Source organism: Conger conger, chromosome 9, assembly GCF_963514075.1.
Source record: "Conger conger chromosome 9, fConCon1.1, whole genome shotgun sequence".
NCBI classification, from domain to species: Eukaryota; Metazoa; Chordata; class Actinopteri; order Anguilliformes; family Congridae; genus Conger; species Conger conger.
The window spans coordinates 10899736-10915410 of record NC_083768.1 but is presented as its reverse complement, the minus strand read 5'-3'; the positions used below and the strand labels follow the sequence as shown (position 1 = coordinate 10915410).

Sequence of the window (15675 nt, the reverse complement as noted above, 5' to 3'; positions counted from 1 at the left end):
GGAAGAGCAGAGGACAGACAGGGCAGAGGCAGGAAGTGACTCACTGCGAGAGAAGCGGGGAGGGTTGTCGTTGACGTCGGTCAGCGTGACGGTTACGGACGTGGTGCCGGAGAGCCCCCCCATCTGCCCCACCATGTCCTTCGCCATGATGACCAGGAGGTATTCGTCCCTCGCCTCCCGGTCCATGTTGGGTAGGGCCGTCCTGATGATACCTGTGGAATTGAGGTGGAGGAGGAGAGAGAACGATTAGAGTTAACGCATTATGAGGCTTGCCGTGGACGGAACTCCTCTATTGAGATGGATGAGGACTTGGGTCCCCCGTAATTAGTTTTGATTTCTACTCCATTTAGAGCGTATTTTAAACACCGCAATGCGCGGCGAGTTCAAAAACGTCTTTCAAAAATCCGGACGACGCATCATATCTTCTGCTCTTGGCTGTCGTATTTACTGAGAAAGATCGCTCCCGAGTTTTAAATTCACCTCAACCGATCCTCCGGCGACATTAAACCGGGACACGCCCTGCATGCGTTATGAGCCGACGCGGTGTAACCGGTGTTAATCACGCCGTTCAAAGACGTCTCTCATCCCAGAGGTAACCGCTTCCAGACGCGGCTGTGCCAAACGCTTCGCACCTGCCTGATAAACAGAGCTAAATCACAGCCGTAAAAGCCCTCTCATTGACAGGGGGCACAGTTTGTTCAATTTGAAAGATGTCAAACCAGGTACGTGCGATGTATGGGTTTGTGCCCATGTGGTTCCCCTTAATAAAATGCAGTAAAAAAAACTAAACAAATGATATAAAGAGGGAGAGATCTCACCGATGGAAATCAGTCGCTTACAGTGATACTTCTAGTAATAGCTGTGGAACCTCACACCCTCCCTCACTTTTCCTTTATTCATTTTCCTCTTTCAATTGACACCTCTCTTTCTATCTATCTATTTATCTATCTATCTATCTATCTATCTATCTATCTATCTACCTATATGTCTTGTTGCCTTTCTATTGCTCGCTCATCCTGAAAATATCAAAGTTGGTTAATTTAATTAGTTGATTATTTGTTAATAATTGCAGTATGTCGACCCCTGACTCAGAGCAAGGTTTTCCAGATGGCAATAAACAGCTGCAGCAGGCATGCAGTGTGTACTGCCAATTAATAACTTCTGCTTCCACGACGAAAGGCGGCTTTTTAAACGAGCAAACATTGTAATCCGAGCAATCGGGAGAGAAGATACAGGATCCAGGCTATAAAGAGAGAATAAAACGGAGAGGAGATCTGAAGTGCGAAAAGCAGTGGCAGATGTTGGGGCCTGCGCTGAGACGGCAGGAACAGGACGGATCAGATCGAACGTGCGTAACGACGCTCGAAAAACCCGATCTCCGTGAGGGACAGGGGGGCCCGCAAGCATCGCTCCACACCCCCCCGTCCCCCCCTAAAACCGCCGTCACCCTGGAGACAGAGCGATTAAATTCCCCGCTCCCGTAACACAGCACGGGCCCACGTCAAGCTGTGCCACGCGCTTCTGCCCGGGGGCCAGAGCGGGGTGCATCGTGGGCCGGTGTTTACCCATCAGGCTCGGCGTCCCCTGCGCGGGTCCACCCGTCAGACGCACACACAGCTGCAGACGTTCAGCTGCGAAGCGTCTGCCGGCCGCCATCTTGCGGCTCGGGTCATTGTGGCTATGTCGAGTTGGGCTATGCGTGTGCCAGCCCCATGGCTGCGGGTTTGAATCCAGGAAAGGGGCGGCGGTATCGGGGGGGGGGCCCGCGTGGTTCCTGCAATCAAAGCGGTCATGGGGAGGAGGGCTTTGAGCACAAGATGAGGGTTTTGGGCTATTTCCTGGAATGTACATTTATTAAGGGAGGGGCTGTGCGGTTTTGTTTGAACCCTGTAGCTCAACCCTTTTCAACCCTGCTTTGAACCATTTTCTTCGCCGCAAACTTCAGTCGATCACCAAGGTCGACTTGCCAAGCAAGATGAAAAATGCTGATTGAATGCAGGCCATGGAATATTTGTGTCCCTATACTGCTGACCTAGAGTTAATTTATTCTGTTATTTAAGCTTCACTCTTTGGCAAAGTGAGTAAAAATGTTTAATAAACTGTTTAGTAGATCCGGTAGATGTTGTTTTTCTTATCAGTCACAGAAGAAGTGTCAATCTAGGCATATTTTCAAGGCAAGATAATGCTGTACAGTGATGCAAATACTTTTTAATTAACATTGCAAATATTTGCAATGGACATGTGGAGTGTGATTACGTAGTAAACCAGACGAGTGTACACATAATACAAACAGATTACACGCAACACAAACGTATTACTGCGGAACGTGAGATCTGCGTTTTCTATTGCCGAGTGCACTTTTAGCTTTTGATTGGTGTTCCCTGTGTTGTGAGTAATGGGTAATAAACCAAAACCCCCAGTTATGAGTCTGAAAGGGCACTTGGGTACGGATTGACACATCTTAATTAAAAAACGGAATTATCTTTATTGAAGTTGCGGTAGAAAATTCCCAGAAATCCTCTGCGTTGAGCCTGGGGTGTTCCGCAGCGCGCCAACAATCGGTAAACAGCAATGTCCGGCGGTTAGGACAGGCCTCGGATCGAGGGTCTTGGCAACCTTTTCCGTTCGTTAGCGTCTTCTTTGTTGTTTTTTTTAAATTTTATTTTACAGCGGGCCTTATTTGACACTTTCACATTCAATTAAATTATTCTCTTCCCCATGACCGGAGCCGAGGAGATGAATCTGTATCATTAAGCGCTGCCATTTGAGAAATATCAGGTACGTCAAATTGAAAATGCATGAATTCGCTCTTCCTCCTCAATATCCCGCTTAAACATAATTTGTTCTATCCAGCTGTCTGGGCCTTCCGCGGGCCCCTTTCATTAAAGGCATGAAAGACTATGGTAATTGGGCACAGCTTTGTGACTTAAGCAAGCAGGGCCTCCGCCAATGACAGCTGGCGGTAACACATTCCTGAGGTTGGGTTTTGGGAGAGGAAAGGGGAAAGAGGAGGGAAAGAGGACCGTGGGTTTTTTTGGGGAATCAAAGTCGGCGAACTCAAATAAACATGCAACATCGGAGGCTTCTCAGAAGCGGTCCGGCTTTAAAAGGCATCAAAGTCTCGTTTTGAACGGAGCCATATGTGTGCCTCAGAACCGCCTTCTTTCAATCTGACAAATGACTAACGCTTTTTTTCATTTAAGCATTAGAACAACAACCAACTCCAACCAGCTCTGAACTGCATTGTGGGCTCGCTAAAAGATTCGTTAAGTTACGGAAATTAATGTTATTATCGTCCCCCATCAAACTAACCGACACAGCCCGATATTTAAATAAGACCTACCCAAATGTAATTTTGATTCTGCATGTTACAAATCAAATGCGTGAGCAACAGTCTCACTGCATACTAGAAAGGCAACGTAATGTCTATGAAACATTGATAGCTTCCTGTATCTCAAAATAAGTACAGAAATTATTAATTTAGGCAGCTTCTGAGTATACATAAAGAAAACAAAAAAAACATGAGCTTTCTAATTCACGGCCAATGGACTGTTTATACACACCTTGTACAATCGGTTAATAAGGCTTGTCGGATTATTTAGCATGAAGTTGAGCAGGAGCCCGCACTGCCCCTCGATAGATGAAACCTGTGTTTCATCTCAGTTAATCAGGCGAAGATCAAGATCACGACTGATGCTACACCACACCATTCGATGCCAATTGTTGCGATGTTAGCGAGGGGTGGGGGGGGGGGGGGTGTTGGGAAAGACTTAATTAAAAATCGGCCATTCAAGAGACTCAATCATCTTCAAAAGGCCGGCTTTAGAAAAGGGGAACAGCGCAAGCCGTGGGCTTTGTGAAAGCGGGAGAATTAGCGCTCGCCTTACGAGGCCAGCGCGCTGTCGTGGGAGCCTAAATCGAGTTTCCGCAACGTCCGCTTCACTCCATCTCAAAAAGACTTAGAAAATAAACTAATTCCAACAGGAAAGTAAACGCCGTATAACTTATCGCACTGCAGCCTTTTTTCCTCAAGTTCGGCCTTTCACAAGGAAGAGAGTAAATATCCTTTCACTTATATTTATGTGACGCGTAGTATTTCTCATCTTATATCTGCTATAAAGTAGACCGCAGCGGTGAGATAACGCGGCGAGGTACACGGACACGGGCGCGGCGTGAAGCGCAGATAAGGGCCCGGAAATGCATTAGCCTCGCCGGGGCGTCCAGGTAAAAAGCCCAGCTATCTCGTGGAGCATAGCGAACGTAGCGCACGGGGACAGTGAGGAATGATATCAGGGTGGCACGGGGGGGGGTGCTGTGGATAGCGCTGTCGCCCCACAACGAGAAGGCCCCCGGGGCATGGCTTCGAGTGGAGGTCGCATGTTCTCTCCGTGTCCGTGTGTGTGACAGTCCTCCCACGCTCCAAAAACAGGCTAATAATTGGGAGTAGTTGCAGACAGATTGCACCGTAAGAGTGTGTGAGGGAATGGTATGCACCTTGTGATGGATTTTGCGACCTGTCCAGAGTGTGTTCCTACCTCTTGCCCAATGCATGCTGGGATAGGCCCAGGTACCCGCAACCCCCAGAAACAATCAATGTTCCACTCATTAAGCATTCTGCTGTGTAACAGCGGAGTGCAGTGCCGAAGGTTCCCATCCTGCCCAAAAAGCTGTTGCTACGACTCCACCAGGTACTGAGCCAAAATCCGTCAAGGTACGCGGTCAGTCACTACCAATTTCGCTTGAGTACACTTTAGCCCCGAGGCCACCGGAGAGAGGCAGATAATTTGCTGCCTGCATGGGCTGCTATTGACAGAAGAGCGTAGATTTGGAGCGAAAAGAACCGGCTTTTTCAGATAATGGCGCGCCGTAAAGGCCAGCTGCGGTTTTTATGGGACAGCCTCTCGGAAGATGTACTGGAGGAGCAGATATACTGTACGAGGTGTCGTTTTACGAGTGAGCGGACATTATCTGTGGAGGACGGCGCAGTGGCTGCGGGGTATTAAGAGGGGAAAAAACACTTTATGCCCCTACTTCATCCCGTACGCTCCCACAGGTACATCATGGTCAGGGAAGCCCAGCCAATACTTACAACTCACACAGTCCCCTGACATTATTGTCTTCGCTGCCGCGTATGCCCTTCAAGCTACGTACTGATTGGTGTACCTCAGAGAGGTCATTTAAAATGACGGGAGAGGGAGGGTTCATAAACCGTACAATGCAGTGGTTCCCAGCCCTGTTCCTGAATAACTACTGTCCTGTAGGTTTTGACTTCGAACCCTAACAAAGCACACCTCATTCTACAGCTAGAGCAGGGCTGCCCAAGACAGTTCCTGGAGATCTACCATCCTGTAGGTTTTCACTTCAAACCCTAACAAAGCACACCTCATTCAACAGCTAGAGCAGGGCTGCCCAACCCTGTTCCTGGAGATCTACCATCCTGCAGGTTTTCACTCCAACCCTGACAAAGCACACCTCTTTCAACTGCTAGTGCAGGGCTGCCCAACCCTGTTCCTGGAGATCTACCATCCTGTAGGTTTTCACTCCAACCCTAACAAAGCACACCTCTTTCAACTGCTAGTGCAGGGCTGCCCAACCCTGTTCCTGGAGATCTACCATCCTGCAGGTTTTCACTCCAACCCTAACGAAGCACACCTCATTAAACAGCTAGTGATTAGCAAAATCAGGTGCACTACATCAGGGTTGAAATGGAAGCCCACAGCATTGGATGGTAAACCCCAAGGATGATGGTTGAGAACTGCTGCTATAAAAGGTGAAGCAATAACACCACTGTATTGGCTGTATTTGTATGTAATAACCAGTGACAAGGCACTTCTCTCGCTAGCAAAGCAAGAAATCTGTAAGCACACAGTAACAGGCCTGCCTATTTGGGGCCTTTGAAACCTCCCTTTCCCATTATTGGAAATGACCACCATGAAGTTAGCAGCTAATAAGTAATAAACCAGTAGAATTTGGCAAGAAATCCAGAAAAAAAATGAAAAAAAAAATCAATTAAAAAGTAAAAACTGACAAGTTGTAAAATGTGACTCATTACATTGCAGAGATGGGCTTGTTTTTAATGCACTCAAGAAATGAGTCTGGAAATGAGAAGAAGAGCACTGACCTTTCTGCGGAGTGGGCACATTTTCTCTCACTCCCTTTTTGAATATTTGACCTTTTTTTGGTGGATAAGCCTGCGGCTGATTAGCAAATTGGACAAGGCTCTTAAATCTAAACGGACAGATATGAAATCTCTTCAAATCTCCGCCGCCGCGCAGTCAATTCCTCCATTAAACGACCGGAGAAAACAAAGGAGGACCGAGGTTGAAGGCTTAATCTGCCTGATCCCCTCCACAGGCTTGGGCGAGAACAGACTCGACAGAGGATGCAGCTTGTCGGGCGGGCCAGGTTTAACTCTGGAACGGACGGTCTTTACGATAATGTACATTTCATGAAAGTGTAGGGCGGCCTGTAGCGTAGTGGTTAAGGTAAATGACTTGGACACGCAAGGTCGGTGGTTCTAATCCCGGTGTAGCCACAATAAAATCCGCACAGCCGTTGGGCCCTTGAGCAAGGCCCTTAACCCTGCATTGCTCCAGGGGAGGATTGTCTCCTGCTTAGTCTAATCAACTGTACGTTGCTCTGGATAAGAGCGTCTGCCAATAATGTAATGTAATGTAAAGTGGGGGAAGATCGCGCCCCATCCTTACACGGATATGTTCCTGTCAACGGCGCCTCGTGGCTGGTCCGTGTGTTTAAATCCCAAACGGCCCATGGTAAATTTATTCAGATTGTGCCACATAAATATTGCTCCTGGGTTGGGAAGATAAGTCTCATTTAAAATGGTGGGCTTTTCTGAGAATCTAAGAAGGATGGCTACAGTATGAGAGGCGTAAGAGATTACTGCGCCTATGCGTTCCCACTGAGGCTTCCCCCGTAAATGAGATGTCATTTCTTCTGTTCTTCAAATCTCTGAATCCTCACCTGAAGTCTTCCCACGTTGTTGAATAATGTTTGAATCACCTTATTACACGCCCATGTCTTCACAAGAAAAATATTGTAAAAGAGCTGAGGACAGGGAGATTTTATGAAGCACGATCACACACAAGAGCCAGGATCTCCAGATACTAGTTAGTTTGTTCATAGATCGATGTTTCTACAAAATCCAGACATTCATACAAAATCACCTCTGGTGCAAAAGGCTTCATGAATGAAAGAGCTTCTGTGTTTTATTGGCGAGTAACTGACTGTGCATGATCTCAACATCATAGTCCAGACCAAGTCCAAACCAGACCTGACCAGACCAGTCCAAAATGAAATTCATTAAAAATAAAATAAAGCGTGCTCAGTTGAGTTTTATATAACAGTACATTGATTTATTTAGTCATTAGTCTCAGACTAATGTTTTATTTCATATCTACATTCTCACACATGCCATAGTTCTGTATTTGTGTAAAACTATTGCGTGTGGTTAATTTATTAACCATTTAACAATAAAATGCAGCAGTTGAATATGTAACTGTTTTGCTCACACACCAAACAAGTCAAGTCATTCACACAACACCAATTAACACATTAGAACCCAGGATGATCATAAAGAAATAATATTCAAAACAATATCACAAATAATGGTAACTTATGTCTACAAGACACTGAAGATAAACACAAGTAGCATACACTTACATATTTGATGGTACAGAAATACAACAGTACCATACCTCATACCAATAAATACATAAATACATTTACAAATAAATAATTATTCTAGACACCAGAAATATAGGCATATAACACGTGGCATAAGATAAGCTTAAAACTTATATTTAGAGTAGACCGCACAAGCTATTCAGCAAAAAACAGTCATGGAGCATACGTACGGATATGTACAGGTGACATCGAATCAAAATATTCTATATAATATATATATATACTATATAAAATATTACATAAAATTATTATCTTGATAGCAAGATAGTTAAATATTGAAATATTAGGGAGCCAGAACAGAGATTTTGCAATATTGCACAAAATGTAAGATTACTTTAGGAAATTATGGACAGCGCTTGTCCACAGTATTATTATTTACAGTCCCTGTAAACCCAAAGGGTAATGTTAGAGGGTAGGGGACAGGACTGCATTGCCTGCTTACCTGTCTTTGGTTCGACCGAGAAGTAGGGCTGTCCCTCCAGGATGCTGTAGACCACCCGGGCGCTGTTTCCATACGTAGGGTCATCTGCGTCAGTCGCTGCCACCTGAACCACTGAGGTCCCTGTAAAACGGACGCCATTACAGGATCGACTTCATCCGCGTCATCTCAGGCACATCTTCGGCCCAAGAAACGCAATACGTGACAAGATGACAATATGCAGACAAAACATGACGTTGCAAATCCACTACTTTGTATATGAAAACCTGAGCAGGTCAACTGTTACGATCCGATTTAACTAAAACTGATTTGCTATGTGCAAAAACCTTTTAGCACACACATAGCCAGTAACACAAACAATGATTGGTCATGGTACAGTATTTGTTTTGCACCAGTCACTGGTTCTGTTATTAGTTGTGAGAGTTCTGAAAGGTTTTGCATGTCAAGTTTTGCAAGTTACTTTCTGTTCCAGCCAGGAAGTGTGTACCATCCAGGTTCATTGTACTGCACATTATTTCCAACTGAAAACTGGATTTAAAAGATATTACTGTGCCTTTTTATATCCTCGTCCTTTTTTTTAATTTTAGAAAGTGTCTTACGTACAGTGTTTATTCAGGGCATGCATAATTCAGAGAAACAATGGTTTGACTACAAAGCAAATGGGTTTTTCAACACTGACATTGAGCCTTCACAGTGCCAAAAACCCAAAGATGTCATACGTGTGCTTCCATTGGGTAATTGTGAACATTCAATGACAGTTCCGCATCCTATTTAAACGCACATTCAAATCTGCTTTTTCTCACAGGAAGACGTTTCAGTCACAAATAAGCAAATTGAGTCTTATGAATGCCATGTGATAAATAATACAACCATTGACTAGTCATGTTATTTATGCAATTAGACATTACTTGTTTGGTTTACTATACTAATAGTTATACATAAATGTTTTGGAGCTTACTCAATGCAAATTCATGCAAATGTAACATGTTTATGTCTGTATTCTAAATAGAAAATACGAGGAAACAAACAGCTAACCATTCTGAGGAAATTAAAAAGGCTCATGATAGCCATTGAACAAATGTCGTCTTCCCAACTATACACTTTCCTTGGGGGCTCATTTTAAATGATTTACCGTATTTACTTTTTTTTTTATGTTCAATTTGTCTCAGTTCGAGCTCTAAATAAATGAAAAAGATGCCGTATTAAATGTGATTCAACCCCATTCTTTCAGATCGTCTCCAGTCCCTGAATCTCAGTGCAGAAGCCCTGCTATAAAGGCCCTTTTTTCAGGTATTGAAATCCCGGGTGGCTGGCGATGAATTGTTCTGCTGGACATGCTAGATTGGAGCACTCAAGGACACTGGCAGTGATACACTACCTTCCGGAACATTCCGGAGAGTTTAGGGAGGCACAGTGCTTTAAAAACTCAAATGTATCATTCTTCTCGAAGATTTGTATTATGAGTATGCTTATGGTGATGACGATGATGACAATTATTAATATTATTATTATTATTATTATTATTATTATTATTAAAAAAGAGAACAATAGATTAACATAATCAGTCTCTGCTACAGCTTTACACCATTATATTCTGCTCCTAACGTTGTCATGCCCTAGCACCAGGAATTGCTTTCCAGTTGAGTTTACCGGTGCCTCGGTCATGGGCAATGGCGGCAGTACAGCTAACCTGACATGCGTGTGTTCAAGTGTCGCGTTACGGAGAAGGTGTGGTTCAGGATCGCATTCTCTTCCCCTCCCAATGAATGACTAACGGACCCCTTTGACCTTGAAATTGATTGCATAAAACATTTCTGGATTTTAATGTTTTTCCATTAAAATGGGCGCGTAGCTCTCTCAGCTTCGGTACTGGAGCCAAATACTGGAGCCGCAGCTCACAATAAGGTCACGCTTGATGTTAGCAGTAAAAAAGCCTCGTAAGAAGAGCTGGTCCCTTACAGGCACCGTTTTTTATTAGCCTCTGCAGATTCTGTCTCTCATGAATAGCAGGGATTACAATTAGGTTTTCAGTGACAGCGCACTGTTAAAATTCCTGGGGACCTTCCCGAAGTGTGTCACCACCGGAGAGGTGCAGCAGCTCCCTGAGACCTCCGTAAACCTGGCGTGTTGAATAAAGGAGACGAACGCGGACGGTCTGTCGCCTCACCGTGAAGGCGCGCCGCGAAAAGGAATTCAATCGCCGTGGCGTTTTGCACAGCGCGACCCCTACATTCCGAAGGTCGCAGAACAGAGTTTTGCCGCTTAATTAAGGACACAACAGGAAGCAGGTAGGCGCTATGAACTCTGGGACAGTACGAAAGCGAGGCGAGGAAGAAAACATTTCAAAGGAAAGAGAAAAAGTCAGACACCACGCGTCTGTCCTTCAATGGCCTTCGTCGGCTTCTCATTTGGTTTGGAATTTCCGGTGTTCGTAGGTCAGATCAGCCACCACATCCTCTCTCAATGCAGAGCGCAGACTAAATGACAAACAGTCGGCATTTATATAGCGCCTTTATCCAAAGCGCCGTACATCTCATTCACCCGTTCGCACACCGACGGCGATCGGCCGCCATGCAAGGCACCGACCAGCTCGTCAGGAGCATTTGGGGGGTTAGGTGTCTTGCTCAGGGACACTTCGACACACCCAGGGCGGGATGGAACCGGCAACCCTCCGACTGCCAGTCGACTGCTCACCCACGTCTAGCGCGTGCTCCCTCCGAATCACGACCAGACTTCATCTCTCCGCTCTGCCGTTCACCAGACGCCCCCCGGTACAGCGCCCGAGGTCTCTAATTCCTCCACAGCTGCCTCAGGGAGCCTCCACCTGCCCTGCTGAACGGAGGGCTTCCTATCGCACCATGAGGCATTAATGCCCAGCTGAATGCTTGGCTCCTTGCCCGGATGGCGCCGTGTGCGTTTTTGTGCTGCCCATCAAAATATCGGCCCCATTCGGCACCGGAAACGGTCAGGTTTCCTTTACGGATCTTTGGGCACACCACCGCACCAACGACCTGTGTCTCAGCTGGACACACCGTGTGTAGAGCATGTTTCTTTTTGTTTACACATTGGCAGACGTGCAATATCCAGGTTCAGAAAGTAAACGTACCCTTTATTTTGTTCCAATCTCCTGGATTTGCCAATTAGCTAGCGACTTCATTAATTCAGCTAGCAAGTTAATGGGTGGAAGCAACACACATAGCACAGCCTGTAGTGTAGTGGTTAAGGTCCACGACTGAGAGCCGCAAGGTCAGTGGTTCAGTCCCTGGTCTAGCCACAATAAGATCCGCACAGCCCTTGAGCAAGGCCCCTTAACCCTGCATTGCTCCAGGGGAGGATTGTCTCCCGCTTAGTCTAATCAACTGTCCATTGAAGCCTAATCAACTGTACGCCGCTTTGGATAAAAGCGTCAGCTACGTAACGTGGCAAGAACTTTACTTTCTGAGCCCTGGACCTTCCCCCTCGGCACATGCGTGTGTAAAGCTGTACATACGTGCACTGGTTACTGTATGAGCGGAGGTTGACACGACAGTACCGTAAGGGTTACACAGCCAAGCTGTGGTCAGTAATCTGTCACCATAGCAACAGCGGGTCGGGATACTGTACACTCTTCCTTTCCATTCCGGCCGGTGTCAATACAGAGCTTGCTCTGTGTCAAACCGTGTCGTGCCCAGTCAGACCATCATCGATCCCGACGACACTTGAAATGATTTTAGAGGACAAAGCCCATGTGGACCGAGGTGCAGGGGCGATGATTGGGAGCAGGTGTGGGCTAGCCGAAGCCGTGAAGCCGGCGTAGCTCCTTCAGAAGACCCGTCTCGCACCGATTCAGATTCCTCTCGCCTCGTATCGTATAACTCACGTACAGCGCGCAAATGCACTGCCGCCAGAAGCCTTTGGGCCAGGAGGGCTCACATTTACATCCCAGCTCCACTCTTAATTGCCCAATTAAACTCAATATTTTCTGTTAATTGAAGTCATTTTTCACCCTACCCAGGTCTTTCGCTGCTAATGATTTAAAACATGTCCATAAAACATTAATCGAGGATAAGAGTTGCATACTTTATTGTAGTTTATGGCACTGTAAATTGTTTTACATAGATAGCTACAGCGAATGGATGATTTACTGACTCACCTGTGGCAGTGCAAATGTAAATACTGGAGGTACCTGCTGAAAATTCCAGCTTAAACCGGCCTTGGCTGGTCAAGCTTGTTTAAGCTGTGTTTTCAACACTTTTAACTGGTCAAGCAGCTGTTCACCAGCTGATCAACCTACATAGTCAGCTAGTCGACCAGTTTGACCAGCTTAATTTTGTTTTGCCCAGCTTTGTCCAGCAAGAGACCACCTCGAACCCATTAGAAGTGTCAAGAAACACAGCTTCATCAAGCTGGTCTTCGCTGGAATCTTCAGCAGGGTTCTTACGTGGTTTGTTCAGGGAACACTAGTCTGCACACAGGGTTAACATTACCAGTGAATTATAGCAGCCAATACCCTATGGGGCAGCCTCAGGAAAGCTCACTAAATTGGATAGTTAACTGTGGGCCCATGCTTTATATATTTTTTTAAAAGATCACTTATATAAAACAACACTGTGGACAGAATCTTCCAGTACTCCCACATGCTACAGTACATGAAGCAGAAATGACCTCCAATCGCACGGGTTTTGCAAACCCAAAAATTAAGTATATTCACAGACTTAAAAGTATTTCTACCATGAATGCAGTTAGTCTACATCCAAGCCGGCAACTCAGCCCCAAAGCAAACAACATTAGGGCACCCTGAGTGGATATTGATGTTTCTATCACGCACTCCATTTCCGTGAAGCAAACAGCTCCTTCAGCCCCTGGCCAGGAGTGATCTTCGCATGTGCAAAAACAGAGCCGAACGGTGCGGTTTTAGGCCATCTTCCGTCACCTCCTCACTCATTCTCACTTAATGGCCATGCCATGGTGCCCACGACTGGCAGGAGGTTATGTAAAGAGTCTGCGTACAGCACTTCATTAGCCAGAAATGACATTGTCAAGCGTTATGAGTGCGAATATAAGTGTGACTTTTGTCGTTAGAAGTGTGACTTTTGCCATTTGTCATGGCGGTCTTGTGAAATGACGCCGGGCTTACTTTTAAAAAGGCCTGCGTTAAAATCTTCCTGAGAAGAGTAGGGTTCAGCACTTTCCTCAACAAAAATCATTTTAGTTGTGGTTTGACCAAGGGCTGGAGATGGCATGTAATGTGTGTGGCGTGATGAGAAATTGAGCTTTAGAATAACAAATGAAAAAAAAACAAAAAAGAAACTATTCATAGATATTTGGTAACACTTTACTCGCCACAGCTAAGATAACACTGTCATACTCATGACATAACTACTGTATGATGGCATACCAGATGATGTTTATGTCATACTGTTATATTTATGTCACTATATAATATTTATGACACTAACGTGTACTAATAAAAGTATGACAGTTTTATATCATTTGACACAACCTGACGTCGTCTGTAACGCCATCTTTTGACAGCTGTTATGTCACGGGTATGACAGCGGTATGTCAGCCTTATGGCGGGGGATCCAGGTAAAGTGTTGGGGCGACATTGGCTCAGGCGGTAAGAGCCGTCGTCTGGCAGTCGGAGGGTTGCCGGTTTCATGGGCGGGTGTGTCGCAGTGTCCCTGAGCAAGACGCCTAACCCCCAACTGCTCCTGACAAGCGAGTCGGTGCCTCGCGTGACAGCCAATCACTGTTGAGTGTGAGTGTGCGTATGAATGAGTGAATATGAAGAAACAACGGTACAGCGCTTTGGATAAAGACGCTATATAAATGCCAAACATTTACCATGTTTTTTTTTTTTTCATGAATTTGACCTCATTTAGTGTCTCTGCTCGGACCCTCAGCTGGCCCTCCTAGCCCCTGATACAGGCGTGCTGCGCCCTCAGCGTTCCCGCTAATTCCGCTTCTGTGTTTGACGGTGCGAATCAGCCGCACCTGCCCCGGCACCGTCCAGGAGCCTCCCCTCATCCCTTTATCCAGAGCTCTCAGAGCCACGCGGGGGCCGAACACCGTACACAACCGGGCCTGTAATCCCTATTATACTCGCCTCGGAGAATCCCCTCAACCAGTGACCGGACCGGCGCGCAATCTCGTCCGCCCATTCAGGCCCGAAAGAGCCGCGTGTCCCTCCGCCCCCCCCCCCCCCCGTTTACCGATTCACCGCCGTTTTAAATCCGGGCCCGACGGCAAAGCGGGAAAAAGAATAAAGTCCACCGCTCCGGTCGCCCCCGCCTCGGGCCTGTCTTTAAACCGTTAAGCGTAATTTACGGCGACTTTTATGTCACTTTGTCCTCCGAACGCAGAAAACTTTCCCCGCGCCGCCAGCTAAAAGGTGTTCCGCTGCCTGGCGGGGAGTCTCATACATTTTAAATGAGAGCTTAATCCTCCCTCTTTCAGCGTTCAGACAGCGTCGGCTCCGGGCGAGCTTAGCGTCTCCGCCCGCCGGAAGGGTTACCTCGGCCGCCCCGTTGGATTTGAACGGGCTATCTGCGCGCACAGCTCCTCCGTCGCCCATTGTCTTCCCCGGCTTGTCCTTTAGCGACCGCTCGGCTCCTTTTAGCTACTCTTTTTTGTTTTTTCATGCACGGCTTTTGTTTTACGATGAAAAGGCCTCTTGCCAGGCTGTTGGGGATACAATAATGGAGTCCTGTTGGTGCACTGAGTGGGAAGGCGTTTGTCTCTCCGCATTCAGTTGTCCCACTACGGACACATCAGGCAATTGGGGAAAGTGCTTAAATTCCCTTCTTTTTTTTTTTGCTAGGGGCTCACGAGCGGTTTAGGAGCTGAAAGCGTTCCCTGAAGCAGCAGGGCGGACCCTCGTTGGCAGGTTCAAACCTTGGCTATGCTCTTTAGCTTGCCTTTCGATGGGTATTGCCTGTAGTCTGTACCATCCAATACAACAACAAAGTCTTATAATGTCAGGGGTGGGAGCGACCATTGAATTTCACCATTGGAAATTTCACACTGGGAAGAAAATAAAAATATCTATATATCTAGCCTGAAAGTGTATTATTTTTGTTAAACCAGGCCTCCCCAACTCTGTTCCTGGAGATCTACTGACCTGCAGGTTTTCACTCCAACCCTAACAAAGCACCAGAGCTGGAGTAGATTCCGGGTTAAGGTGAACACCAGCAGGACACCAGATCTCCAGGAACAGGATCGGGCAGCCCTGCCTTAGACCGTCGCACGGGTTAGCAGAACGACGACGGCTCGGGTGACGCTATCATCTTTAGCGCATCCTAACGACGGGCGCTGAGCTCACCGATGGGAGACATCTCAGGCACCCCGGCGGTGTAGGGTCCGTCCAGGAACTTGGGCTCGTTGTCGTTGATGTCCTGGACCTTGATGACGAACTCGGACTCGGGCTCCACGGGACGGCTGGAGAGCCGGTCCACAGCCTGGGCCCGCAGGGTGTAGTAGGCCTGCTCCTCCCGGTCCAGACGCTTGGTGGCGTGGATGTCCCCCGTGTTCTCGTCGATGACGAAGATGGA

General features: G+C 46.7%; 1 protein-coding gene across 1 annotated transcript in view; it reads right to left on the bottom strand.

The window, feature by feature from the left end:
- LOC133136450 (cadherin-7-like) overlaps positions 1-15474 on the bottom strand; it is a 58683-nt gene extending 43209 nt beyond the window's left edge. The window contains exons 1-2 of the mRNA XM_061253932.1: positions 15447-15474; positions 45-212 (exon numbers count right to left, since the gene is read on the bottom strand). Of these exons, the coding sequence (XP_061109916.1) occupies positions 45-212; positions 15447-15459 (181 nt within the window). The 5' untranslated portion in view covers positions 15460-15474. The remainder of the gene's footprint in view (positions 1-44; positions 213-15446) is intronic.
- Positions 15475-15675: the final 201 nt, after the last annotated feature.